The sequence below is a fragment of the Mastigoproctus giganteus genome, chromosome 8 (assembly GCF_048544385.1).
Source record: "Mastigoproctus giganteus isolate SK-2022 chromosome 8, ASM4854438v1, whole genome shotgun sequence".
In the NCBI taxonomy this organism is placed as follows: domain Eukaryota; kingdom Metazoa; phylum Arthropoda; class Arachnida; order Uropygi; family Thelyphonidae; genus Mastigoproctus; species Mastigoproctus giganteus.
The window spans coordinates 101,368,908-101,395,220 of NC_143582.1; the positions used below are offsets into that span (position 1 = coordinate 101,368,908).

Here is a 26,313-nt window from a genome sequence, read left to right on the forward strand (position 1 = left end):
TTACTGCTGCCCTTGAGGAAGCTTTCAGAAGATTAGACTGGTCGCAGAAAGGAGTCAATGTGAACGGAGAGTACCTAAACCATTTACGATTTGCAGATGACATTGTGGTCATAAGCCACGATCCCAAAGAATTAGAGGAAAATCTTAATCAGTTATACACAGTTAGTAAGGATTTTGGACTAAAGATGAATATGGCTAAAACAAAAGTAATGATGAACAAGTATTCCACAGAAAGGGAAATAATGATTGAAGGAGCAGTAATTGAAAAGGTGGAGTCATATATACTTATCTAATAACTTATCTGGGACAAGTTATTAGCTGTAATAATGATAAATGGCTGGAAGTCAAGAGAAGAATAAATTTTGGATGGATAGCATTCAGGAAATATAGTCACATACTGAAGAGCAATATCCCAGTTTGTCTGAAACGTAAAGTAATGAATCAATGTATACTCCCCACCATGACTTATGGAAGTGAAACTTGGGCACTCACCAAAAGAATGGAAGAGAAGCTGAGATCTACACAGCGAAGAATGGAACGAATTATATTGGGAATCAGACTGTTAGATAAGAAGAGAAACACATGGATTAGGCAGGAAACTCAAGTAAAGGACATTCTTATCAAAACTAAAGAACTAAAATGGTCTTGGGCAGGACACGTAGCTCGAAGACATGATGACACATGGACTAAGAAAATAACAGAATGGTATCCAAGAGGAGCTAGAAGAAAACCTGGAAGACAAAGGCGGAGATGGATAGATGAAATTCATGAGTTTGTGGGTAGTAAATGGATGGCCGGTGCTCAAAACAGAAGGAACTGGAAAGTTGCTGGAGAGGCCTTCATCCTGCAGTGGATTCAAAATGGCTGATGATGATGATGATGATGGTTGAAAAGCATTGTCAGCTTCAGGAAAGAAAATCGTTTTTTAAAAATTTCATTAAACCTTTTTTAATTGTGTTCAGTTGATTTTTTTAATTGTTTTTAATTTATTTTTTTACTGTAATCATCTTGCATTAATCTTTTATTCATTTTAATTTCTGGAGAGTATCATATGGAAGTGTTCTACATATCATATTGAGCTAAACTTCTTTTATTCTTTTACAATTATTGAAATCAACATAGAACATATTGGGCATCATAGCTCTGGTTTATACTATGAAAATTTCACATAACTTTACACACACACACACACACACACACACGCACGCACCCACCCACCCACCTCCATCTACTGTTGTATAAATGAAAACTTCCTGTAGTACTTCACTAAAACAGATTATTTCTCTATGTCCACTGAGATTAAATTCTCTGCACACAGAGAAATTTAATGCTGGGAGCATTTTTCCAGCTTGTTGCTTAAGCATTTCTAATTGCGAGCTTCCTGAAAACCTACCTGTGCATACTATACACAGTAGTCACGGGAAAATTTTCCAAGCCCTACCTTGCTCGCTTTAAAAAAATCTAAAATGTGTAGTTTAAATGATTGCATCTGTCAGATGTGATCAGGAGCAACCAATGAGAGAGGGAGAGAGAGATGTGCATCAGAGTTTGATTATGAATGAAATGCTGAGCCACATCTGAGCATTGTTTATTCATATTGAGAAACCAACTGCCTCTTAAATTTACAACAGATTCAAATTGAGGAAAGACAGATGTAGGATATATGTGCTGAAGTTTGCCTTTAGTCAGTGGGTAGTTGGTTGGCGGAACAGACTTCCATCCTTTGTTGTGGAAGTTGATAGCCTAAATAAATTTAAGCCTGGGCTGGACAGGTATTTGGAACGAACGGAGGGATGAAGTGGGAGACGGTTTTTTTTTTTTTTTTTTATAGCTGATGCTGCATAAGCTTGCTTTCTTGCATCATGTTCCTCTACTAATGCTAATGCTAAACAGAGTTTCTATTGGTCATAATCAGGACTTGACAAATGTGACTGCCAGGTCATCAATAATGAATAAAAAAATCCTGTTTGTCAACTAGTATTTTTTAGGTTAGTTCAGCTGCTATGAGGCTGAACTAGTATTTCTTGGTTTTACACTCACTATGTATCTGTATCTTGCCAAGAATTGGAATTACTATTGACAAAAAGTAAGACATGGAAAAGCTGACCTTGCTGCAAAACAACTCCATGATGCTGCCTGGCAACTTTTCCAACAGACTGTAAAAATATTAAATGAGTAGCATGCAGAGATCTGCCAGCCTCAGCTACAGGGAGCCAAATGTAATAATAAACTCGTCCAGATTGCATCATGTGGAAATCAAACTTCAAGTGCAATTTATGGTAAGAGAACATTCGAGAAATTCTGTTTAGGTCATCACCATTTAAATAATCATTCCTTACTTATAGGAGAATGTTTTTCTCTGGGTGCATGCCATCAGACTATGAACCTGCAAACATTTTCATATTGGTTGCCTCCATCACCTGTTTGCTAAACTAATTTCAGTTCACTGTCTAATTTGCGGAACCATTAAGTGAAAATTTAATTGTTCTGCTTATTAGAACAGCAAAAATTTCACATTTTCTCAGGAATTATTCTTATCTTGATGAGATGGTCCAGTTACGAAAAGTATCTAAATGACTTTCTCTAGCTACCTTTTGGACTAACAGCAGTAAGTAAATCAAGAACAGGCACACTTAGGTCTTTGGCAACAGAAGCAGCTTGTATGAATTTACTGGCATGTACACATTGAAAAATTGTTTTATGTAGAAATTATTTTACAATAGTAACTAACGCCGTGTACTGTTACTGCTTGATCCAGTATTTGTTAATCTTCATCTGCTTTTTAGCAACTGAGCTACAAAGATCTTTGTAGCACTTATAATATATTCTGGTGTACATAACATTCAGTATATAATAATAAATGGGTTTTGAGTGATTAATTGATGAAGAATTAAATATCACAGTTTACAGGGATTGTTTCTCAAAAAAGTTTTTGTTTTTGAGTAACATGTTTGTTTTCAAGGCATGTACATACATTTATTTACACCTTTACATATATTTTTTTTTATAAAATGTAATTATTTGTAATTACATAATAAAATGTAATTATTTACATACATTTTATTTACACTTTTTTTTTTTTTTTTTTAAATAAATGAAGTCTTCTGCATTGAAAAGACAAAAGAAGCAATATTTAATATAAAAATGCTGCCCTTATAACACTCTCTCTCTCTCTCTCTCTCTCTCCCTCCCTCCCTCCCCCCTCACGTTTATAGAACTTGTACTGATTTCTATAACTGTGCACATTGTTTCAGTGGAATACTAATCTGTACAGACGTGATGGCTCGAGGAGTGGATATTCCTGATGTTGATTGGGTTATTCAGTATGATCCACCTAAGTCTGCAAGGTAGGTGTTGATGTTTTTGACAGTCTCCATAAATGAAGCTTTACAGAACCAAACAAAATATTTAATGATTTTATTTAAAATTGCAGTGGTGGCAAAAAAAATTGCATAATTTGCAAAATTTGTGAATTTCTCTGAAATTTAGCAATGTATAATATATGTTTTGTAATCGCATTACAAAATAACATTAATAGCATTAATTGTTCCCTAACTTCTGAGATCTATGGACCCCTTCAAAAATCAAAAAAACTTTTTTTTTTTGGACCCCTATATATATTGTATTTATTTAAATGCATGTTGTTACAATTAGCAGTCAATGTCTGGCTATTCAGCTAATGGGAGGCAAAGTTAGGAAGGTATTTAGGATAGCAGGACACTCCTGCCTTCATATTGCACTAATAGCTCAGTGTTGAAGAATTTTATAGGTAGGAAAGTGAAAAGAATATGATTGAAGAATATAAAGCTGGTGCTCAGGTAATCCAGGGGTGCAAGTTCTCATCTGTATTAGTAACTGGACTGGACTGGGTAGGTTACTGCAATTTGGAAATGGTTGTCTTTGTATCTCTGTATTTTAAAATGCTATTTTAATGTCTACTTTTACACTTAAATTAAAACTAAAGCTTTTAACTTTTAAAATAAAATTAAACAATAAACATTAAGAGTAAAAAATTAGTATAATAAATAAATTATAATATTTATTAATAAATAGTAATGCCAAAGTGATACGATATATCAAAGAACATCATAATATAACCAGAATAGAAACACATGATTTTTCCAACCTGTTCACTGCCATCCCATTAGACAAAATAAAAATAGTACCGGACAAATATTTAGAGATCATGAAGAAAAATTTAAAATTAAATGAAAGCCAATAGGCAGGATATACAGATTTCTGTCTATTGAACAACTACATATATGATGGCATATATATATGTGTGTGTGTGTGTGTAATCAAATGATAGGAGGCCTTATGGGATCCAAATTTTCAGTACTGCAGGAAACCCTTTCCTACATCACTACGAAAATGAATACAACAAAAAGAAGAAAAACCAAATTAAGACATACAGATATATCGACGATATGATTTATTTCGACAGCAACTTAGAAGAGATTAAAATGGATATCTATTCCAGTGATCTAACCATGACAAAAATGAACGTAGACAACACAAAAGTAATGTTTCTAGACCTTAAAATAAATATTAGGGTGATTAACCAAGTAGAAATAGGAATACAGTAAACCCCCGCTATTCGCGGGGGGTTACGTTCCTGAGAAATGCCACGAATACCAAAAACGCGAATACTGAGTTATGGCTCCCATAGTAATAAAGGGGTTCCTTTCCAAAGTATGAAATATATAAGAAAAACTAGTCTAAAATTTTGTCTATGTATGTATTATATGTACCTTCATAATATGACTATGTACATAGTCATATTATGCAAGCATGTGGTATCGAAATGAAAATAAGAAACACTTTAATATTAAATGTAATATTTATTAGAAATTTCAAACAAATCTTTCAAACCAGCGCCTTTGCTAACTAAAATAACTTATCCGCCAGTGCTATTGTCAGTTTCGCTTAAGTGTTGATAATGGAATTTTGCCTTTTCATGAATGATGAGTGAACTTAATGGAATTTTATTTTGAGTTCGGTCTTCTATCCACAGATTTAAAGCCTTTTCCATTTTTTCTAATTTAACATCGTGAGTTACAGAGCAAATTTTTGAAGCAATTAGCGCGTTTTCACGGACACTACGGCGGATTTTTTCTTCCGATTTCTTGATTGATCGTACCGTTGACCCATTGATTTTATAATGTTTTGCCACTGAGGAGACACTTTCACCATTAGAAATTTTGTCTAATAACTCAATTTTATTCGCTAATGTCATCACCTTCTTTGATCTTTTCACATTTCCTTTGTTATTCGTAGCCATATTTTTGTACGGCTTAGAAAGAACTTGTCCACAATAAAGTCACTTTCTTCCATTAACACACTCGAAAAAGTCTGTTTTACACTGCAAAACGGTAGATTTATCACTTTTGTAAGCATATCAATTTATAAATTTATAAGCATATAAATTAAAAGCAAACGACGAAACCTTCCATGACAAGCGCATAACACATACTGAACAAGGATTAGCGAGAAACATCCACGCTCGCGATTTTGTCACACCTCTCCCCCACCCACTGAGTGCTGTTTTAACCGGGACAGATAATTTTAGCCACGCCCATGTTTTTTTATGGCGAAAAATGTTCATGGCGCTTTAAAATTCACATTTTTTTAGGTTTCATTTTATATTAAATCAGAGACCGCGAATACGTGAAACAGCAAATACAGATACTGCGAATAGCGGGGGTTTACTGTATATAAAAGAGATTATAACTTCGAAATAATACACCTTAGCTGCTGGAGTTCCAATATTCCAATTAAAATACAGAGAAACATAACTTCACAAGCAATAAGAATAATAAGAATTTATAACAACATTAGACTTAGATTTGAAGCACTCGAGACTTTAAAAGACAAGTTTACTAAGAACAAAATTCCAGACAGATTTATCGAAAAACACTTAAGCAAGGTAATAAAAAATGAAACAACAAAGGAAGGATAGCAAATATCGACAGAACCATTTTGTATAATTATGTAAATAAATGTAATTTCTGCCTGCATGGGCTGTTCATTCCCTGTAGCGTGTAAAAAGAACACCTTCCAGGGAGGGCAACTTTTTAGTAGGCTTATATCTTTGTATAGTCTAGTTTTACCTTAGTGTTATTTTAGCTACATTAGCTAGTGTACATTTTTTTTTTTTTTTTTTTTTTTATCGCAAGCATTACTGTAGTTTTTCATATGTTACATTGATTTATCTTGGACTGTAAGAGGTTGCCACCTATGCCCACAACTAGGGTGGCAAACTTAATCTCTCACTTTTTAGTTCTATCGGCCTCATGCGGTTCGGTAAGTTCTTGTAGCAACTTTAGAATATTTGTTCTTGATCAGTAATTGTTAATTTCTAACTAGCTGCTTACTAGCAGCATTTGTCAACAGCTTAAAAGTACAGATAACTTAACATAGATGCCACAGTTTCCTGCACATTAGATAATTTTTTCTTTTATGAAAATTTTTGGCCCCAACACAAAAAAATTATATGTACAAGAGACTACTGAAACGTTAATGGTGGTTTAACTGTTTTTTTTTTTTCACTATTTCAGCAAAATTCGCTGAAATAGTGAAACGGTTTGAAATCCTGAAGAGATTTAGTTTCAAATATATCTACCAGTTACCTTCTAATTTTTATTTTTTTATTCTTAATGTGTATTGTTTAATTTTATTTTAAAAGTTAAAAGCTTTAGTTTTAATTTAAGTGTAAAAGTAGACATTAAAATAACATTTCGAGATACAGAGATACAAAGACAACCACTTACAAATTGCAGTAACCTACCCAGTCCATGACAGTTACTAATATACACGGGAACTTGCACCCCCCAGATTACCTGAGCACCAGCTTTATATTCTGAGCTATTAGTGCAATACAAGGGCAGGAGCATCTATTACTATTCTAAGTACCTTCCTAACTTCGCCACCCATTAGCTAAATAGCCAGACATTGACTGCTAATTATAATTTACTAGCTCTATCTTTGCAGCCTGCTGCAAGGTAGGCAAGTATTTTTGAACAAAAAATTGTTGAAATATTACTTATGCAAATAATCCCTTTGAATTTACACACACACACACACACACACACACACACACACACACACACACACACACACACACACACACACACACACACACACACACACACTTTTTCTCTGTTTGCGTTTCTCTAGTGTTTTCTTTATTGTTTCTCTCTCTCTCTCTCTCTCTCTCTCTCTCTGTCTCACTCACTCACAGCACTGGGTTTTCTGAAAAGAAAATTCAAGGTTTTATGTTTAAAACAACTCAACATTATTCTTATTTTAACATAATTATATAATAATAACTTTATTTATCATCAATTTGCTATACATAGAACGAATAATTTGACCTGTTCCAGAGGGCCCATTTCGCAGATCCCCTGGAACTGGTGTCCACGGACCCCAGTTTGGGAAACTCTGCTCTATTGCATCAATAGCATTAGCATTAGTAGAGGCATTTGATGCAAGAAAGCAAGCTTATGAAGCATCAGCCAAAAAAAAAAAAAAAAAACCCACTTCCACTTTACCCCTCTGTTCGTTCAAAATACCTGTCCACCTGAGCCTTAAACTTATTTAGGCTATCAACCTCCACGACAAGGGATGGAGGTCTGTTCCACCAACCAACCACCCGCTGGCTAAAGGCAAATTTCCGCACGTCTATCCTACATCTGTCTTTCCTCAATTTGAATTTATGCCCTCTCAGGTGATTATTCTGAGCTAGAGGAAGAATCCCATCAGCATTGAGCATGCTCAAACCATTCAAGGCTTTATACACCTCTATCAGATCACCTCGCTGGTGCCTAGTCTCCAGACACTGTAATTTGCAAAACTTAAGCCTTTCTTCGTAAGAGAACCCCTTTGTTCCATTCACTAATCTTGTTGCCCTTCTCTGTACTCGTTCCAGCAGCTCTACATCCTTCTTGAAATGAGGCCTCCAGACCTGTATACAGTACTCTAGGTGTGGCCTGACCATTGCCTTATACAATGGAATAATCACCTCCTTATCCCTGCTGGAAAAATTCCTGTATATCATTGACAATACTCCATGAGCTACTCTTGCAGCCCGTCTGCACTGCTCAGAGAACTTCATATCTGCCTGCACAATCACCCCCAAGTCCCTTTCATTCTCTACCACTGTCAGTGTAGTACCACAGAGTTGATACGTTGCTCTGGGGTTGCTGTTTCCCATGTGTAGTACTTTACATTTGTCAATGTTAAACTTCATTTGCCACCTCTCAGCCTATCTGCTCAACCTTTCCAGATCCTGTTGCAGCAGCATAGTGTCAGTAGTGTCCTTGACAACCCTGCCAACCTTTGTATCATCTGCAAACTTGGACATTAAGCTTGATATACCATCATCAACATCATTTATAAATACAGAAAACAATAATGAACCCAACACTGAGCCCTGAGGGACTCCACTAATAACATTAGTCCACGATGAGCAGTGTCCATTGATTACCACTCTCTGTCTTCTCCCCCTCAACCACCCCTTTATCCATAGCAGCAATTTGCCTCCAATTTCACACTGCTCCAATTTGTGTAGCAGTCTTCCATGTGCAACAGTATCAAAAGCCTTTCTAAGATCCAAGTATATAATATCAAAGTTATTCCCTGCATCTAGTTCTTTTGTGACTGCATCATAGTATCCAATCAAGTTGGTCAGGCAAGACTTCCCCTTAACAAAACCATGCTGTGTCTGAGCTATAACTGAAGTCTTGTCTAAATGATCCTGCAGTGCTTCTTTAACCAGTGCCTCCATTAATTTTCCTGGAACAGAAGTTAAGCTCACAGGTCTATAATTACTTGTGTCAGCCTTTGATCCTCCTTTGTGAATTGGGGTCACATTTGCACATTTCCAGTCTATGGGTACCTCCCCTGAGTCCAAGGAAGCTCTCATAATTATGGCTAAGGGTTTGCTTACTTCCTTTGCTGCCTCCTTTAATATAACTGGATAGATCCCATCCACCCCGGGTGCCTTTCTTGTGTTTATCTTCAACAGTTTCTCCTCCACTTTACTCCCAGTTATTTCAAGATTCTGTAGCTTACTGCTAGAGTTGAATACACCTCTGGCATTCCCCTTGCTGAATAACTCCTCATGTGTGAATGTCGATGCAAAATATTCATTTAGTTTGTTAGTTACCTGAGCAGGATCATCAACAGTTGACCCATCAATATCAAGTGGACCAATCTGATTCATCCCCTTCCTTCTAGAGTTTACATAAGTAAAGAACTCTTTGCTGTTTTTCTTTGCATCCCTTGCCAAGGATTTCTCGTAATCTGCCTTCGCCTGCCTAACCTCCTTTGTAACTTGGTTGCATATCAACTTGTATCTATCATAGGCTTCTGTGTCATGTGTTAATTTGTAAGTATCCCATGCATTTTTCTTCTCTGCCATATGCCTCATTAGTTCATCTGACATCCATTTTGGCCTAAACCTTGAACAATATTTCTTATTTGGTATGTAAAGCCTAGTAGCTTCCAAGATAAGTTCTTTGAATGCTTCCCATTTTGAATTTGCTGTTGGTAACATCATCAGTTGGTCCCACTGTATAGAATTTAAATACTGTCTCAGTCCATCGTAGTCGCCTTTACGGAAGCAATAACCCTTCCCTTTACCCCTAATGGTAGTTACCTCTTTCAGTAAATCCCACTTCAGCACACTGTGATCACTGCCACCTAGTGGTTCATTTATCTGCAGATTCTTAATGCATGAAGAATCACTGCTGATAATCAAATCAAGAGTATTACTCCCTCTAGTTGCCTCCCGAACATGCTGATGTAGAAAACAATCATCCAATAAATCCACAAAAGCCCTGCTAGTGTGTGAGTAACCAGCCACCAAATTCCAGTCAATATCTGGGAAATTAAAATCTCCCATTATAAGACTCTGATTTACTGGCCCACTCTATTTCCCTGTACAGTTCCTTATTATACTCATCAGAGTCATTAGGCGTATAGCACACTCCTACTCTCAATTTTGATCTCCCAATGCTTATGTCACACCAAACTGACTCAACACTGCACTGTCCAGCGATGTCGACTGGCTTCACTTCCTTGGTTTTTATGTGTTTCTTAACTAATAGCATAACCCCTCCCCCCTTCCTATCCTGTCTATCCTTTCTATAGACGTTGTACTCCCCAAAATGCAGTTCTGCATCCCTTATATCTGTGTGACACCACGTCTCTGATATCCCAACAATATCTGCCTTTGATGTTTTGAGCAATACCTCAAATTCATCAAATTTATTTACTAAACTCCTAGCATTGGTGTACACGCAAGTATACCTGCACCTGTTTCTATTCTTAGCTACCCTAACACAACCCATGTGTTTACTTGTACCGTAATGGCTCCCAGCAGTCTCTGAAATACCATGCATCTTGTTTTTCAGGCTTCTGCTCATTCTAATAGAAGCAGTGCAAGAATCTCTTTCACCTCTGCCAAAAGCTACTGTCAATCTATTGGTCTTTGTCTCCCCCCAAGCTAACAGTTTTCTGACCCACCTAACACTGCCTCGATAGCATCAGCAAATATTCTTGCACCCTTTCTATTTAAGTTTATCCCATCCCTCTATCATCTATCTTTAGCAAACTCACTTAGATGATGTCTTGTGCCATACATGATTTGATTGCATCATCCTAGTGGCAGTATAAGTACAGTGCAAATGCCACGAGCCCAGCATTCTGTGATTCCCAGACTGATTCCCAATATAATTCGTTCCATTCTTCACTGTGTAGTTCTCAGCTTCTCTTCCATTCTTTTGGTGAGTGCCCAAGTTTCACTTCCATAAGTCATGGTGGGGAGTATACATTGATTCATTATTTTACGTTTCAGACAAACTGGGATATTGCTCTTCAGTATGTGACTATATTTCCTGAATGCTATCCATCCAAAATTTATTCTTCTCTTGATCTCCAGCCATTTATCATTATTACAGTTAATAACTTGACCCAGATAAGTATATGACTCCACCTTTTTAATTACTGCTCCTTCAATCATTATGTCCCTTTCTGTGGCATACTTGTTCATCATTACTTTTGTTGTAGCAATATTCATCTTTAGTTCAAATTCCCTACTAACTGATTAAGATTTTCCTCTGATTCTTTGGGATCGTGGCTTACGACCACAATGTCACCTGCAAATCGTAAATGGTTTAGGTATTCTCCATTCACATTGACTCCTTTCTGTGACCAGTCTAATCTTCTGGAAGCTTCCTCAAGGGCAGCAGTAAACAGCTTTGGAGATTTTAAATTTCCTACTGTCTTTTTCTAGTCTAATAAAGGAGGTAGCATTTTCATATATTTTCTTCAAATCTTATATAATGAAAGACAAGACATATAATCTATGCCTTGTCTTTCCAGTGCTAGAAACTTATGCTGTATGGAGTCAAATGGCTTTTCATTAGCATTAGTAAAGGCACATGATGCAAGAAAGCAAGCTTATATAGCATAATCATAATCCACAAATGCCAGGCATAATGGTGTTTTATTTTCATTTGTTTTCTCCATTAGCTGTGATATTACCTGAAGGTGATCAATAGTTCAGAATCCTCTCCTAAAGCCAGCTTGTTCTTTCGGTTGATTCTCATCAAGTATTCTTTCTAATCTGTTAACCTTGTGAACAACTTGTAGATGTGCGATAACAAGGTCTATAATTTCTGATTTATCCTTTCTTTTGGAGCAAAACTATGGTTGAATTATTCCACCCCCTAGGCATCACACCTTTGCTAATGCATTTTGTGAAGAGTCTTATGAGTTTTTGTGCCATGTCTCTTCCTCCCAATTTTAACAACTCCACAGTATTAGCATTAGCATTAGTAGAGGCATATGATGCAAGAAAGCAAGCTTATGCAGCATCAGCCAAAAAAAAAAAAATAAATAAATAAAAATAAATAAATAAAAAATAACCACTTCCACTTCGCCCCTCTGTTCGTTCGAAATACCTGTCCAGCTGAGCCTTAAACTTATTTAGGCTATCAACTTCCACGACAAGGAATGGAAGTCTATTCCAGCAACCAACCACCCGCTGGCTAAAGGCAAATTTCCTCACGTCTATCCTACATCTTTCTTTCCTCAATTTGAATTTATGCCCTCTCAGGTGATTATTCTGAGCAAGAGGAAGAATCCCATCAGCATTGAGCATGCTCAAACCATTCAAGGCTTTATACACCTCTATCAGATCAGATCACCTCGCCGGTGCCTAGTCTTCAGACACTGTAATTTGCAAAACGTAAGCCTTTCTTCGTAAGAGTACCCCTTTGTTCCATTCACTAATCTTGTTGCCCTTCTCTGTACTCGTTCCAGCATCTCTACATCCTTCTTGAAATGAGGCCTCCAGACCTGTATACAGTACTCTAGGTGTGGTCTGACCATTGCCTTATACAAGGGAATAATCACCTCCTTATCCCTGCTAGAAAAATTCCTATATATCATCGACAATACACCATGAGCTACTCTTGCAGCCCGTCTGCACTGCTCAGAAAACTTCATATCTGCCTGCACAACCACCCCCAGGTCCCTTTCATTCTCTACCACTGTCAGTGTAGTACCACAGAGTTGATACGTTGCTCTGGGGTTGCTGTTTCCCATTTGTAGTACTTTACATTTGTCAATGTTAAACTTCATTTGCCACCTCGAAGCCCATCTGCTCAACCTTTCCAGATCCTGTTGCAGCAGCATAGTGTCAGTAGTGTCCTTGACAACCCTGCCAACCTTTGTATCATCTGCAAACTTGGACATTAAGCTTGATATACCATCATCAACATCATTTATAAATACAGAAAACAATAATGAACCCAACACTGAGCCCTGAGGGACTCCACTAATAACATTAGTCCACGATGAGCAGTGTCCATTGATTACCACTCTCTGTCTTCTACCCCTCAACAACCCCTTTATCCATAGTAGCAATTTTCCTCCAATGCCACACTGCTCCAATTTGTGCAGCAGTCTTCCATGTGCAACAGTATCAAAAGCCTTTCTAAGATCCAAGTATATAATATCAAAGTTATTCCCTACATCCAGTTCTTTTGTGACTGCATCATAGTATCCAATCAAATTGGTCAGGCAAGACTTCCCCTTCACAAAACCATGCTGTGTCCGAGCTATAACTGAAATCTTGTCTAGATGATCCTGTAGTGCTTCTTTAACCAGTGCCTCCTTTAATTTTCCTGGAACAGAAGTTAAACTCATGAGTTTAACTTCTGTTTTATTTACTCTAGTCAGTTTTTTCCTTTCTTTTGTTACATCTATATGTAGTGTGCATCTTACTTTTCTGTGATCACTTCAAAAATTTATCTTCTTCAGGACAGTAACATCATTCACGATAGTAAATGTAAATGTCATTAGTTGTTAATCCATTTGGTCTCTTCCATGTCCACTTTCTGTTCCATCTTTTCTTGAAAAAAGTTTTCATTACTGACAATCATCGAGAATCTGCAAATTCCACAAGTCTTTCACTTTTTTAATTTCTTTCAGCGATTCCAAAATTTTCTATAGTTCCCCTTTCTGCACTGTTTTGTCTTTTTCCAACCTTAGCATTGAAGTCCCACATAATGATAGTGTAGTGTGTTTTCTGCTCATCTAGAAGACTCAATTTTGGTGTACATTTCTTTAACCTCTTCATCATCATCATGGCCCGATGTTGGTGCATAAATCATTATAACCTTTAGCTTGTAGCTCTTAGAAATCTTAAGCAGTAGTCTTGACACCCTTGATGATGTACTTTTGAATTCCAAAATGCTGTTTTTGATATCTTTATGGACCAGAAAGCCAACTCCACCTTTGCTCCATTGGTGTACAGCAGATTTCCACTTGATTAACTTATAACTGATTCATTTCCTTCAGCTTATAAGTAATGACAGTACACTACTGCAACAGGATCTAGAAAAATTCAGCAGATGGACTGAGAGTTGGCAACTGAAGTTTAACAATGACAAATATAAAGTACTGCATATGAGAAGCAGTAACTCTAGAGTAACATCAACTGTGTGGTACTAAACTCAGTAGTTGAGAATGAAAAAAGACCTGGAGGTGTTTTTCTGATATGAGGATCTGAAATTTACTGAGCGGTGCAGTCAATCTGCAGTCCCCGTATACATGAATGATATATACCTGGTTTTTATTAGTTGCAAGGAGACGGCTATCCCCTTGTATAAGGCAATACCTTGAGTACTGTTTATAGGCCTGTAGGCCTCATTTTAGGAAGGATGTAGAGCAAGGGCGAGTACAGAGCAGGGCAACGAGATTGGTGAATTCGTGATTGGTGAACAAAGGGTTACTGTTATGAAGAAAGGCTTTAGTTCTGCAAATTGCAGCACCTGGAGTGGATGCACCTGCAAGGTGATCAGATTGAGGTGTTGTAAAGCTTTGAATGGTTTGAGCAAGCTCAATGCTGATGGGATTCTTCGTCTTGGCCAGATTAATTGCCTGAGAGGACATGAATTCAAAGTGAGTAAAGACAGTTGTAGAATAGATATGCAGAAATTTGTTTTTAATCAGTGTGTGGCTGATTGCTGAAACAAACTTCCCTCTGTCAATGTGGAAGTTGACTGCTTACATAAATTCAAGACTTAACTTTACAAACATTTGGAGTGAATAGATGTGTTCAGTGGAAAGTTTTTTTTCTTTTTTTTTTTTTCTCTTTCTTTTTGGCTGATTCTGTATTAGCTTGTTTCTTGCATCATATGCTTCTGCCAATGCTAATAATACCACCTATCTCTAAAAACCCCTTCACACTGGAGGCATTACAACTTGCCCCCAGCAGACCCAAGGATAAAAAATGCCCCGTCCCGGATCTTCTTGATTCTGAGATTATTAAAAAAGTCATGGATATTGATCCTCAACTCCTTCTCAACTGATATAATCATTGTTGTTGTGTTTAAAAATTTCCAGTGGACTGTAAATATGAATTATTCTAAAAATCCAGTAAAATCACCTAAACTTCTGGACACATATGTATCCGTTGCTCTTCTCTCCATTCTAAGTAAGATTAGTTTTAGCAGTGGCCAAATGGTGCAGGAAAGCTTATGCTGTACAAGACAAAAAAAAAATAATAATAATTAAATAATAATAATAAAATAAAAGAAAAAATGAAATAACAAAAAAAATAAATTAATAAAAAAAAATTATATATATATATATATATATATATAGTAGTCAATTTTGTTTTATGGTATCTATCTGTAGGGAATTAAAATATAATTTCATGCACGTATAATGTCTAATTGCCCTATGTACAATATGTACAATAGCATTAGTGTTGCACACCTGACATGTATCTATTACGGTAAACTTTACCAAATATCATTTTTATAGTCTTCAGTAAGAACACAATATATATATATATATAAAAACAATGACCAGGAAATCAGGTGAAAGCCAGCTGTAATCAGCCTTTCTGCATTAAGCAGGGCTCTCCTTTGTCAACTTTCTGTTCCCAAGCATCTTTCGAGATGAATGATGACTCTTCCTATGATTAAAGCCGGCCCCTTTCAAAATCGTCTATGTGGTAGTCAGTGGCATACCATCACATTATCTGATGACACAGAGACAACAAAAAACAACTCCAAAAACTGCTATTAACCAGATCCCGGATGCCACTGTGTGCCCTGCAAAATTAAATTTAAGAAAGAAGAGGGTCAATGTCGTCACATGGAATGTAAAAAGTTTAAAAGAAGGCAAGATAGATATGGTCATCAATGAAATGGATAGGTATAAAATTGACATTTTAGGAGCAACTGAAGTCATGTGGACAGGACAAGGTCATTTCAAAACTGGAAATGGGTTGTTGTTTGTTTTTTCTTTCTGGAAGTGACCAAGCAAAAGAACATGGTGTCACTGTCATTTTGAATAAGGAATGTTCAAGGTCTCTTCTTGGATACAATCTTATTTATAATAGAATGATGACGGTTAGACTTTTTGAATAAGGAATGTTCAAGGTCTTTTCTTGGATACAATCCTATTAATAATAGAATGATGAGGGTTAGACTTCACAGCCAGCCAGTAAATCTCTCAGTTTTAGTTGCATATGCACTGACATCAACATCCACAGACCAAGATATGAATGTTTAGTATGAAAATCTCCAGTCAGCTCTTGATCTGGTCCCAAAAAAGGATGTTTTGGTACTCACTGGAGATTTTAATGCAAAAGTAGGCAAGACAGTTTCTTCTAGTCTGGAATGTGGTAGGTTTGGTCTTGGCACTAGAAATGACAAGGGTGAAAGTTTAATTGAATTTTGTCATCTGAACAGTCTTCTCATATGTAACACCTGCTTTCAGCAGCACCCGAGAAGGCTCTGCACATGGAAATCTCCTGATCATAAAAGAAGGAATCAGATTGATTATATCCTTATGCAGCAAAGGTGGCATTCCAGTGTAATCACAGCCAAAACACTTCCTGGAGCAGATTGTGGCAGTGATCATCAGCTACTCCACATCGTTCTCAAGCTGAAGCTGAAAAAGATCATGAATAAGATTTTTCCTAGATGATTGGATGTAGAAAATATTCCAAACGATTATATGCTTGAACCAGGCAATCATTTTCACGCTTTATTAGAACTAGATGACGATATACTGCCTGAGGAAATATGGGAAAATACAAAAAGCATTATTAAGGATTCAGCAAATAGACACATTAGAGAAAGGTCAAAGATCAGGAAGCCTTGGATTACAGAAGCCACTTTGAAACTTATTGAACAGAGAAGAACTGCAAAAGCCCAGGGTGTACAAGGAAATGAAGGGTATCAGGAACTAAGCAAAGTCATCAAGTGCTGTTTAAGCCAGGACAAACAGGATTACATCAATCAAAAGTGTAAAGAAATCAAATACCACAACAAAGGAAAGAACACTAAAAAGTTGTATGATGTAATTAAGTCCTTAAGACAAAAGTTCCAGCCAAAACTTAATGTAATTAAGGACTCCAAAGGGGAAATTTTAAGAGAGGAGAACACAATCAAAGGAAGGTGGAAAGAATACTATGAGCAGCTCTTCTGAGCACCTGCTGGCACTAATGATCTGCCACCCCCTTTTCAAGAATGTGATCATAAACCAGTTCCACTGAAGGAAGAAGTCGAAAAAGCCGTTAGAGAACTAATGTGTGGTAAGCCACCTGGAATTGATGAAATCCCAGCGGAATTGATTAAAGCTACAGGTGTGAAAGACACAAAGTTTTTCATAAAATAATTGTAAAAATTTGGGAAACGGGACGGTGGCCATCAGATTGGAAGAAATCAATTTTCATCTCCTTACTAAAAAAAGATCTGAAAATTTTCTCAAATTACAGGACTATTGGCCTAACTTCTCACGCTAGCAAGATTCTTCTTAAAATCATATTGAACAGAATCTGAAGTAAACTTGAAGAAGAAATTCCAGAAGAGCAAGCAGATAGGGGAACCAGAGATCAGATCTTAAAGTTTAAAGATCAGACTGATTATTGAAAAATGCAAAGAATTCAATGTTACAGTCGTTTTGTGTTTTATAGATTATGCAAAAGCATTTGATTGTGTTCATCATGAGAAACTATGGGAAATGATGACTATTATAGGTTTCTCAATCCACATAATCCAGCTGATTAAGCTACTGTACCAGGAACAGGAAGGAGAACTGTGAGAACAAACGTGGGAAACACGGACTTTTTCACAATAGGTAACGGTGTCAGGCAGGACTGTATTTTGTCACCTCACCTTTCTAATCTTTATGCCGAAGATAGACTGAAGGTAAACAACCTTTGTTATGCAGATGATACTGTGCTAATTTGTAATTCTAAGGATCACCTTAAAGAAACTCTGAGGAGAGTATCTGAAGCAAGTAAGAAAAAAGGAATGTGTGTAAAACTAAAATTATGATGATTGGTGATAATCTCGATTCCAGTAAAGTGAAATTTAATGGGCAAGGTATCGAAGAAGTTGATGAATTTGATTACTTAGGGTCAAGAATAAATTAAAATAGCGACTGCTCAAACGATGTAAAGAGATGACAGGCAGTTGCTAAAACGTTGGTCGCTGATCTGATAAAATTATGGAGAGATCATGATCTGCCCCTAAAGATGAAACTGAGAATCATTGATTCGTTAATTTTTCAAGTTGCCACTTATGGATGTGAAGGATGGAATCTGAAAAGAGTTGACAGGAAGAAAATTGAGGCATTTGAAATGTGGTGTTACAGGAGGATACTGTGTATTTCTTACTTGGATCAAAGAACAAATGAGTGGAGATTGAATAAAATTGGCAGGTCTAAAATTTTTCGTAGTCAACAAAAGAAAGTTTTTTGGTCATGTAAGAAGGGAAAACTTTCTGTTGAAGAATATAATGGAAGGAAAAACCAAGTGTAAGAGGTGCAGAGAAAGACCTGCAACTAGGTGGAAGGATGGGATCAGTGAACTTCTGGGCATGACATTTTGCAATACTGCTCGTATAGCACACGATCAATGCAGTTGGAGAAATTTGTTGGTGGCCACAACAGCTCCTCAGGGAACTATGTGACTGGAAGAAGAAGATGCATTTCCCTCCTCCCATAGTATTAGTATTAGTATTAGTAACGGCCGCATGGTGCAAGAAAGCCTATGGCTTATGCTGCACCAGCCAAAAAAAAAAAAAAAAAAATTAAAAAAAATAAATCCGAACAAAACAATGATAAAAACAAAAAAATAAAAATAAATAACTAAATAATAATAATTAATAAAATAAAAAATAAATAAAAAGGAAATTAAACCTATCATCCTATGTGCTTCCCTTACCCGAAAGTACTATCCAGATGACCTTTGAATTTCCCCAAACTGTCGGCCTCTACCACCCATGAAGGCAACTTATTCCAGTAATTTATAACTCCCTGGCTAAAATAGAACTTCCTGCAATCCAATCTAAACATTTCCCCCCGTAACTTGAATTTATGTCCCCTAGTTCTAGCATCATTTATAATCTTGAAAATTTTGTCCTCATTCATTTTACTGATGCCTCTCAGAGCCTTAAACACCTCAATCAAATCTCCTCTAAGGTGTCTAGTTTCCAAACTCTGCAACCCACATATTCGAAGTCTTTCTTCATAAGGACGCCCTTTTGCCGATCTCACCAGGCGAGTTACCCTTCTTTGCACCCTTTCAAGAAGCTCGATGTCTTTCTTCAGGTGCGGTCTCCATACTTGAACACAGTATTCCAAGTGTGGTCTAACATAAGCCTTATATAATGGGATTATCACGTCCCTTTCTCTACTTGCAAAAGTTCGATAGATCATTGATAGGACACCATGGGCCTTCCTTGCAACCTGTTTACAATGCTCAGAGAATTTCATGTCTGACCGTATCGTAACACCCAAGTCCCTTTCCTCCAGTACTGGCTTTAGTTGAACTCCACCAAGTGAATAAGTTATTTTGGGATTACTGTTTCCCAGGTGTAATACCTTACACTTTGTTGGATTAAAGCACAGCTGCCATTTTTCTGACCATTCCTGAAGTCTATCTAGGTCTCTCTGAAGAAGCTCAGCTTGACAGTGATCATTAACTACTCTCCCAATTTTAACATCATCTGCAAATTTAGACATCACGCCCTCTATCCCTTCATCAATGTCGTTTATGAAAATTAAAAACAACAGTGGTCCTAATACTGATCCTTGGGGAACCCCACTTCTTACATCAACCCAATCTGAGGAATAGCCATTTATCACAACCCTCTGCCTCCTGCCCTGAAGCCATCCTTCTATCCATCTAAGGATTTTCCCAGTGATTCCAACCTGTTCCAGCTTATAAAGCAACCGCTCATGTGGGACTGAGTCAAAAGCTTTGCTGAAATCTAAATAAACAATGTCGAAATTATTCCCTAAATCCAGCTCGTGAGTGACCCTTTCGAAATAGCGAACCAGATTTGTTAAACATGATTTTCCCTTTACGAAACCATGCTGAGTATCCTTGAGAATTTCAATTCGATCCAAATGATCCTGAATTCCACCCTTGATCATTGCCTCCATGATTTTCCCTACTACTGAAGTCAGACTGACAGGTCGATAATTTCCAACTTCACTTTTAGAGCCACCCTTATGTATGGGAGATACATTTGCACTTTTCCAATCCAAGGGAATCTCCCCAGAGTCTAATGATGCTCGCATAATTAGCCTCAATGGTTCAATGCACTCGCTTGCCGCCTCTGGATAATTACCTAATAGGTAATTATCCAGCTCACCTTTGAATTTCTCCAAACTGTCAGCCTCTACCACCCATGTAGGTAACTTATTCTAGTAATTTGTAACTCACTGGCTAAAATTAAACTTCCTGCAATCCAGTCTAAACATCTCCCCCTGTAACTTGAAATTATGGCCCCTTGTTCTGGAATCATTTATAACCGAGAAAATTTTGTCCTCATTCATTTTGCTCCTGCCTGTTGGAGCCTTAAACACCCCAATCAAGTCTCCTCTAAGGTGCCTAGTCTCCAAGCTCTGCAATACACATATTTGAAGTCTTTCCTCACATTGACACCCTTTTGCCGATCTCACCAGGCAAGTTACCTGTCTTTGGACCTTTTCAACGAGCACAATGGCTTTCTTTAGATGAGGTCTCCATATATGAACATAGTATTCCAAGTGTGATCTAACAATAGCCGTATATGATGGGATGATGATGTCCTTATCTCTACAAGCAATTGTTCGATAAATGATCGATAGGACACCATGGGCTTTCCTTACAACCAGTCTACAATGCTCTGAGAACTTCATGTCTGACCGTATCATAATACCCAAGTACCTTTCCTTCCACTACCAGCTGTAGTTCAACTCAGATTACGAACCTGAGGTGGCATAAATTCAAATTGAGAAAAGACAATTGTAGAATAGATGTGCAGAAATTTTCCTTTAGCCAGCAGGTGGTTAATTGCTGGAACAAACTGCCATCTGTCTTTGTTAAATTTGATAGCTTAAATAAATTCAAGGAGGAACTGGACAATTTTAGAGGGAATAGATGTGTTAAAATTTTTTTTTTTTTCACTCAAGCGACATAAGCTCACATGCTTGCTTTCTTGCATCACATACCACTTTTTCTACTACTGTTACTAGTACATGAATAATAATATTCTCTTTACCCCCCCCTTAAAATCTGACAGTCTGTTGGGGATGTCATTAATAGTTGCTCCCAGCAGAAATACCTTGGTTCTAGTCCATCTATCAAATTTGAGATATTTAAATATCTCAAATTTGATACCTAATACCACCTAAGATATGTGAATGTCTCCTGCATTAAAGATTGGACTGACACTACACTACTGCCTACATGTGTTCTGACTTCCAATACAGGTTCCATCCTGGATGCTCCACTTGAGAGGTGCCTCCGTAGCCAGGTGGGCCGGAGCAGGAGTGCGTAGCACACGCTTCTTGATTAGACCGGGGTTCGAGCCTGTGCCCACCAAATACAGAGGAAGCGGAAAGGTCAGGGAATGACCACCGCATATACCCGGAGCACTATGGCCTTAGTTGCTAATGCTCCTAAAAAATCCAATCAACAAGCTCCACTTGAGAATGCCCTAGAATGTCTCATGACCGTTGCTAGCATTGCTACTACAAAATACTTCTTTGTCGTAGTCATTGATTTTGCAGACATTTGACAGGCTTTGGTGGCCAGGCATCCTCAACCGGCTTCGACAGACTGAGCATACGCTATATCTCTACCAGCGAATTCAGTGCTGCCTCGGTATCGTTTCCCTACTTGAAGATTACTCACTCCATATTGTGCCCATTCCTATTTCCTATGGAAATAGGAATGGGCGAAATATGGAGCCGTGGTCACAATATGCCATATTAGATGAGCTCCTTGGTCTGGACCTGGGCCGTGTCTCTAGCCATACATATGTCAATGACCTTATTCTTACTGTGCCCAAGGACTCTAGGGCTTCTCTTGAGGCTTCCACTAACTATGGGCTAAGGATTATCCAAGATTGGGTTAGTCAGCATAATCTTCGTATTTCCGCAGCCAAAACACAATCTGTCCTTCTGAAAGGCTCACTCCATTCACCAAGACCACAACAAATCAAGGTTGATAGACCTATCATTAAGTTCAGAACTAAACTCAAACATCTGGGTGTTATTCTAGATTCCAAACTCTCATTTTTCCCACACATTCAATATATACAGACAAAAGTAAAAAAATACACTGTCCTTGTTGCTCGAATGAGCCAGGATGACTGGTGTCCCTAATGGTGCACCCTCTCACTCCTGTATAAAGCTATATTCAAGCTATCAACTTCCACAACAAATAGAAGTCGGTTTCTGGAATCTACTACCCGCTGGCTAAAGGCAAATTTCCGCACATTTTTTGTACAACTGTCTTTCCTCAATTTGAATCTATGCCTCCTCAGATTCGTAATCTGATCAAGCGGAAGAATCTTATCAGCATTGAGCTTGCTCAACCTGTTCAAGGCCTTATACACCACAATCAGATCACCTTGCAGGTAGCCGACCGGGCTAGCTGGGTGGGTAAAGTGCCTGCCTGGCAACCCCAAGGTCGCGGGTTCTATTCCCACCTCGGGCTTGGATCAAAGTACTGCAAAAACTTTGGGAGGTGCATTATGGCTACAGAAGCCTATGCGGCAACAACTACCAAAAAAAAAAAAAAAAAAAAAAAAAACCTTGCTGGTGCCTAGTCTCCAGGCACTGCAATTTGCAGAACTTATGCGGCAACCAGGCTGGCCGGGTGGGTAAAGTGCCTCTATGGCAACTGAAAAAGGTGGCGGGTTCAAATCCCGCCTTGGGCTTGGATCAGAGTAGTGCAAAAACCTTGGGAGGTGCATTATGGCCATGGCGCCTCCGTAGCCAGGTGGGAAGGAGCAGCAGTGCGCAGCACACGCTTCTTGATTAGACCAGGGTTCGAGCCCGTCACCACCAAATGCGGAGGATGCGGAAAGGTCAAGGAATGACCACCGCATATCCCGGAGCAATATGGCCTTAGTTGCTAATGCTCCTAAAAACCAACCAAACAAACAAACAAACAAGCATTATGGCCACAGAAGCTGATGCGCCAACAACTAACAAATAAAAAAAAAAAAAAAAAAAAAGAAAGAACTTAAGCCTATCTTGGTAAGAGCACCCCTTTGTGTCCCTCACCAATCTTGTTGCTCTTGTTTGTGCTCATCTATTTTAGGAAGGATGTAGCAACTCTACATCCTTCCTAAAATGAGGCCTCCAGACCTGTACACAGTACTCAAGGTATAGCCTGACCACTGAGTTCTACAATGGGATAATTACTCCTTGTTCCTGCTAGCAAAATTTCTATATAGTAGCGTGTCAGTTATCCGGAATAATTGATGTCAGACCTCTTCCAGATAATCAAACCGGAAAATTTTCCGAATGGTTTTTCCAGTAAGATTAAATAAAATTAATCTAATTATTTAATTAAATAACATTAAATAAATTTAATCTTACCTTACAATTAAATAAAATAATTAAGATTAATTTAATTAAAAAAAATTATAAACTAATCTTGGAAAACAGAAACATCCATCCAGACATTTTTATGATTTTTATACAAAACAGGAAATTTTGAAAGATTTTTAAATGCTCTCAGTTTTTTCGATTTACAGATAACAAGCATGGACAATCTGTGCATTCCAATGACATTTGCAGACATAGTAATTGTAACTTACCATTTTCTCATCTTAAAACTTGGTGCAGGTATTTCTCTTTTAGTTGCTAGAGTTTTTCTCTGTAACGCTTTCCATAATAATCCTGTCTCATTAAAATTATAAACGTTTTCTTTCTTGTAATTTGCTTAATTAAGCATGCTTACTTTTAATGGATATTGCTGCTGATTCATCTACAGAAAGTTTCTCGCCTTGAATGTCTAGGTTACGTATACAGTTAAAAAATTTTCAGCGAACCTGTGCTTGCCTTATAATCCTCATTACCTCTTAATTTTCGATTAAAATCCATTACTTTTTCACACAACATTGGGCCAGACACTGGTTCACCTAAACTTCGCTTCTAAAAAAAAAATAAATAAAGTGCACTCTCTAAAGCAGCATTTTCAGGTTTCGATATCATGTTTTTCTTGCTAGATCCTCCTTCACTATCTATAATCGACATAAATTCTGTTATAACATTGGAAATTTTGAAGCCCCCACATTAAACTCTTTTGAGAGATGTCCTAAATTTTCACCTTTTCTAATTCTATTAATTTCCGTTTTTTGTTGCAATGTTTAAACTATGCGTTTTCTTTTCGTTCACATTTTACTGTAAAAATTTGAGAAAAATTATAAATCGCACTGTATTGCGATTTATCATTTCTCTATATTCTGTAATCATAATATCGGGCTGATATTATGCTTACCGAATCTGTAGCTAAACTAATCTGAAATTCACGCATTTTTTCTAGGAAAACCAAATAGTCTCTGTGATTCTTATTTTTCTATTCTGAAAGTAACTTAGAATGCTAGAAGTCACAACCATAAAACAATAAAAACAGTTTGCAGTTTTTGGTTTATTGGGCTTTTTGTTTGTACAATCTTTTATAAATGGGTAGTAAACTCGATCTTTCTCTTATTAGAATCAAAATTTAATTTGCAAACATGATCACTATAACTGGCGCTTACTGTACTACCCTTAAAAAAGAAGAAAGAGCAGACTTTCAAATTATTCCAGATAACCAACGTTCTACTCTATATCATTGACAAAACTCCATGACCTGCTCTGGCAGCCTGTCTGAACTGCTCAGCGAACTTCACATCTGACTGCACAATTACCTCCCAGGTCTTTTTCACTTCCATGAGTGTAGTACCACTCGGTTGGTACGTTTTTCTCGGGTTAATGCTACCCATATGCAGTATTTTGCATTTGTCAATGTTAAACTTCAGTTGCCACTTCTCAGCTCATTTCCCCAACTTATCTAGATCCTGTTGCAGTAGCATACTTTCTTTACTGTTGTTAACAACCCTGCCAACCTTTGTATCATCTGCAAACATGGACATAAAGTGTGATATACCTTCATCGATATCATTGATGAATACACAAAACAACAATGGTCACAGCACCGAACCCTGGGAAACTCCACTAATAACATTAGTCCATGAAGAGCAGTGTCCATCGATTACTATTCTCTGTCATCTCCCACTCAAGCATCCCTTTATCCATTGTAGCAGCTGGCCTTAATTCCTTAACACTCCAATTTTTACAGCAGTCTTCCATGTGCAACAGTATCAAGAGCTTTCCTGAAATCCAAGTACAGTAAACCCCCGCTATTTGCGGTTTCGCGTATTCGCGGTCTCTGATTTAATATAAAATGAAACCTAAAAAAATGTGAATTTTAAAGCGCCGTGAACATTTTCTGCCATAAAAAAAACATGGGCGTGGATAAAATTATCTTTCCCGGTCAAAACAGCGCTCAGTGGGTGGGGGGAGAGGTGTGACAAAATCGCGAGCGTGGATTTTTCTCGCTAATCCTTGTTTAGCATGTGTTATGCGCTTGTCATGGAAGGTTTTGTCGTTTGCTTTTAATTTATATGCTTATAAACTGAATAAATTTATCAATTTATAAATTGATATGCTTACAAAAGTGATAAATCTACCATTTTGCAGTGTAAAACAGACTTTTTTGAGTGTGTTAATGGAAGAAAGTGACTTTATTGTGGACAAGTTCTTTCTAACCCGTACAAAAATATGGCTACGAATAACAAAGGAAATGTGAAAAGATCAAAGAAGGTGATAACATTAGCGAATAAAATTGAGTTATTAGATAAAATTTCTAATGGTGATAGTGTCTCCTCAGTGGCAAAACATTATAAAATCAATAAGTCAATGGTACAATTAATCAAGAAATCGGAAGAAAAAATTCGCCGTAGTGTCTGTGAAAACGTGCTAATTGCTTCAAAAATTTGCTCAGTAACTCGTGATGTTAAATTAGAAAAAATGGAAAAGGCTTAAAATCTGTGGATAGAAGACCGAACTCAAAATAAAATTCCGTTAAGTTCACTCATCATTCGCGAAAAGGCAAAACTCCTTTATCAACACTTTAGTGAAACTGGTGATAGCACTGGTGGGATAAGTTTTTTAGCTACGAAAGGCACTGGTTTGAAAGATTTGTTCGAAATTTCTAATAAATATTACATTTAATATTAAATTGTTTCTTATTTTGATTTCAATGCCATATGCTTGCATTTCACTATGTACATAGTCATATTATGAAGGTACATATAATACATAGATAGACAAAATTTTAGACTAGTTTTTCTTATATATTTCATACTTTGGAATATATATTACTACCCTTTATTACTATGGGAGCCATAACTCAGTATTCGCGTTTTTGGTATTTGCGGCATTTCTCAG

At 37.2% G+C, this 26,313-nt stretch overlaps 1 protein-coding gene across 4 annotated transcripts in view; it reads left to right on the forward strand.

Moving 5' to 3' along the window:
• The window catches only part of LOC150081741 (ATP-dependent RNA helicase DDX55), a 596,429-nt gene that overhangs the window by 290,192 nt on the left and 279,924 nt on the right, over positions 1-26,313 (forward strand). For all 4 annotated transcript variants that reach the window (XR_016547250.1, XR_016547251.1, XM_090378843.1 and 1 more), the window contains one exon: positions 3,255-3,347. Coding sequence is in view for 2 of the 4 variants with exons in the window: in XM_090378843.1 (XP_090234969.1) it covers positions 3,255-3,347 (93 nt within the window). In the remaining 2 variants the exon portion in view is untranslated. The remainder of the gene's footprint in view (positions 1-3,254; positions 3,348-26,313) is intronic.